The sequence below is a fragment of the Cenococcum geophilum genome (assembly GCF_001692895.1).
Source record: "Cenococcum geophilum 1.58 unplaced genomic scaffold K441scaffold_75, whole genome shotgun sequence".
NCBI classification, from domain to species: domain Eukaryota; kingdom Fungi; phylum Ascomycota; class Dothideomycetes; order Gloniales; family Gloniaceae; genus Cenococcum; species Cenococcum geophilum.
This window is the reverse complement of record NW_027137633.1, coordinates 700,156-703,716: the sequence shown is the minus strand read 5'-3', so window position 1 is coordinate 703,716 and position 3,561 is coordinate 700,156. Positions and strand designations below refer to the sequence as shown.

Genomic DNA, 3,561 nt, shown 5'->3' with positions numbered 1-3,561 from the left:
ATCGTACCTGCTACTGCCGCAGAAATTCCGGCTATTCTACATAAGCTACGGCCTCAAGATCCGCTCCAGATCTCCTTTTCAATACTAGTCAAGATTAAACCGAGTTCAATTCCAATGAGTCCCATGCAACGCACTAGATCCGACGCTCTCGCTCATAAGGACCGTAGCACGAGCAAACGCTCTCTACCTCACCCGAAGTCCGTGGCGCCGGATGTTGGTACTCAAATACCGTCGGACGCTCCCCGGCTATAGCAATCTCTATGAATAGTTAAGATCAGGGAGATAGAAGTCCGCAGGCGTCTCGATGAGCGCTAACACGAACCGATTATCCTGAATGGTAAATCCAGTCATATTCCATGGACTAGTATTACAATTATCTTGTTTTAGTTAATACAAACATTTCCAGGAAACGTATGATGCATAGTTAATCCAATAAGGAATGAAGTCTTCAGCCCAACGTGAAAATCCTCCGAGTATACCCTAAACTTTTGCATTGAGTTTAGCCCCCACTTTAGCTGTTCTCGCGCCAAGCATAGACAAAGTTGAAAGAATGAGCAATACGCCTGACCATACTTGGAGCATATTCCAGTTGTTTCCACCATTCGTCGATAAAATAGCTCCTGCAATAGGGCTCCCTATTAGTGATCCAACTCCAGCAGTTATAAAAGCCATGCTCATTCTACCCCCTAGTGATGCCATATTTGTTGACAAGCTCGCAACGGTTGGAGCCGGCAGACTGACAAAAGTGCCGGTGAAAAACCCGTACAAAACGCAGAAAGCAAGAATGCCTTGCACATTTCTAATGGCTATAAGTGATAGGCTTAGAACCGCAGAGGCGAATGCGAATATCATCTGCATATTCAACGTCCCGACGTAGTCAGCCGCAAAGTTGGGTAATATTCGGCCCAAGGACGAGCCGGCGTTTATAAGTGCCGGTAGGTAAAATGCCAAGTAAGAGCTCATGCCGGCCCTGTCCATGGCATAGAGTTGGATATAAAAGAAGACGACGTAGATGCCCATGTAGCCGAAAAGTATTCCGGACCCGAAAAAGATATAGGGTACGTCTTTCAGGGAGTCGATATCTAGGAGAGATCTGCGAGTTTTAGGATACTGGAGCGGACGCATGACAACAAGAGGGAGTATAAGCGTTGCCAAAATTATGAAACCGATGACTCGAGTGGCCCAGCCAAATCCAACCTTGGGCTGAAGTTGGGTCCAAACAATCGGATAAACAACCCCGCCTAAGTCAAGTTAGCGCAATTGATAGTAAGGGACTCGAGCTGTTTGCTACTAACCAATACTGCTACCGAGAGATGCAATGCCCGTTGCAAATGCTTTCTTGGTGCTGAAATACTGGGATACGATAGTGACTCCAGGAAGGAACAGACATCCAAACCCAGATCCAGTGACCACGCCTTGAGCCAAGAATAGCTGCCAGTAGTTTTTGCAAAGGCTTGTCATGAAAACCCCTAACAGGGTCAAAAAAGTACCTGACACCAATAGTAAATGAAGATGGCCAGCGTCGTAGATTGGTCCAATAACCGTGCCGATAAAACAGAGCAGAAACACTTGAATAGATCCTATCCATGATATAGCCGAATTGGTTGACGTTTCTGCAATATTATAGGTATAGTATGTCTGGAATACACCGTACATGTTAACAATGCCCCTAAGTCTTCATTTAGCCAAAAACTTGCTATTTGTATAGCTCGAAGAGCCCAACTCACCAGGTGTTCAAGAAAATACAAAAGGAGGCTGCAACCTGCAGCCAAGCTAGCGCGCCACCATTTGGAGAAGTAGGCGAATGAGAAGCCTGGGTGTTTGGAGGGGACTGTAGTGGCACGGTGTTCTGGTTGCCCTGTACGACTAAATAATTATCTTTAGTTCTGTCTTCTAAGTCAACTACGGTAGCTAACGAGTGTTAGCTGGTTGAATAGAAAGACTTACCTACATGGCGTAGAATCTTCAGTAGAGTGGACTTCGTGATGTGTAGTCTTCTCACTAAGAGGCTGAGCCACAGTACCGGTAGAAGACTGAGGTTCCTGCATGATGTGAAAATATAAGAAAGGCCTAGATTGGCCTCAGAACTGTTTAATGCTAGCTTAGTAAAACAGGGTTTTAAAAAATCTGCATAGCAAAAGTAATACAGAAGCGTCTAAGTATGAGGAGGCCGACTTAAAGAAGAACAGCAGGAATAAAATCAAACTCGTCGAAGAAGATGATCGACGTCAGGTAATTTGAGCATCGTAGGGGAACATCTAATCTCCGCGGCCTCGCTTGCAAGAAACGTGGCTAATTAATACGCTCAAAAAGTGGACCACAAACTTATAACCTCGGCATTCCTAGGGGTGTAAATATACTATATAAGTAGAATATTATACGTATATACGGTGTATTATACTATATAATACACTATATAAGTGTAAGCTTATATAATATATTATATATTATAATCCTTAATGTCCTTCTAGTCGTCGTCTTTACTATTACTAAATCTATATATATTTAGCTTAAAAAGAGCCTCTATAAGATTTTTATCCTTTTCTTTATCCATATCTTCTTTATTATTAAACTAGGTATTTCTTTTATCTCTAATGCTCTCTTGTATTTGTATATTCTAGTATATATATACTAGTTTATTTACTTAATTATTTAATAGAGAATTCTTATTCCTATTATAAATATAACTAAAGGCTAACTAGTTTCTTTTAATAGCACCTATAGTAAGTAAGACTAAAAGCCCTATCTTTACTAATTAAATAGGCTTAATATGGGATAAAAAGAGACTCTTTTACTATAGAACTAAGTCTATTTTCTTTATAGCTACCCAATTAAAAGGCTTACTAAAAATATCTAATTTAGCTTATAATTTAAAAAGCTTAGTATATACTATAGTAGTCTTCTTTTTATTATTTTTATAGTGCTCTAATAGCTAATCTCTAATATCTTTTATTTACCTATTAATAATATTAATAGGCCTCTTATTATAGGTAATAGGATTATAGAAGTAAGTAATTATTATAAGAGAGTAATAGAGTTTCTTAAAGCATTACCTAATAAGTTAGAGCGCCTTTAAGTAGGTAAATAATGTATTTAATAAGAAGGTATAGTATATATATCAGTATAAAAGCTTTAGCTTATTAATTTTAAATAATATTATTACTTAAAAAAAGGTATTTATAGAGCCATTAATTCTTTTATTTTAGCCTAATATTGCTTATTAAAGATTATAATCCTTATCTTGCCTATTATATCTATATTTAGCTTATTATTTAAGTAAGCTTATAAATTAAAAATAGCTTATTATATTGCTTTAATATTATTAATATTTAATTAAATAGTATATAATTTACCTTACTATTTTATTTTACTTAGCAGTTATAAAGTAATAAACTTTTAATTAATTTCTCTAGCAGTAGCTTTAAGTAAGCCATTGAATATAGCTAAATTCTTCTAATATTAATTAATACTTTTAATGACTTTAAAGTGTTAATAAAGCTTTAATACCTTTATAATATCCTTAACTAAAAAGTTTATTTTATAAGAGCTGCAGCTAAGGTA

The 3,561-nt window shown here is 37.2% G+C and overlaps 1 protein-coding gene across 1 annotated transcript; it reads right to left on the bottom strand.

The window, feature by feature from the left end:
- Positions 1-380: 380 nt before the first annotated feature.
- On the bottom strand, positions 381-2,048 carry K441DRAFT_700805 (monocarboxylate permease-like protein; the record flags this gene model as incomplete). Its single annotated transcript, XM_067653284.1, has 4 exons — positions 381-1,241; positions 1,296-1,669; positions 1,728-1,866; positions 1,952-2,048. 4 exons carry the CDS (start codon positions 2,046-2,048, stop codon positions 481-483), a joined length of 1,371 nt encoding a protein of 456 aa, XP_067497542.1. The 3' UTR covers positions 381-480.
- Between the last annotated feature and the right edge of the window lie 1,513 nt (positions 2,049-3,561).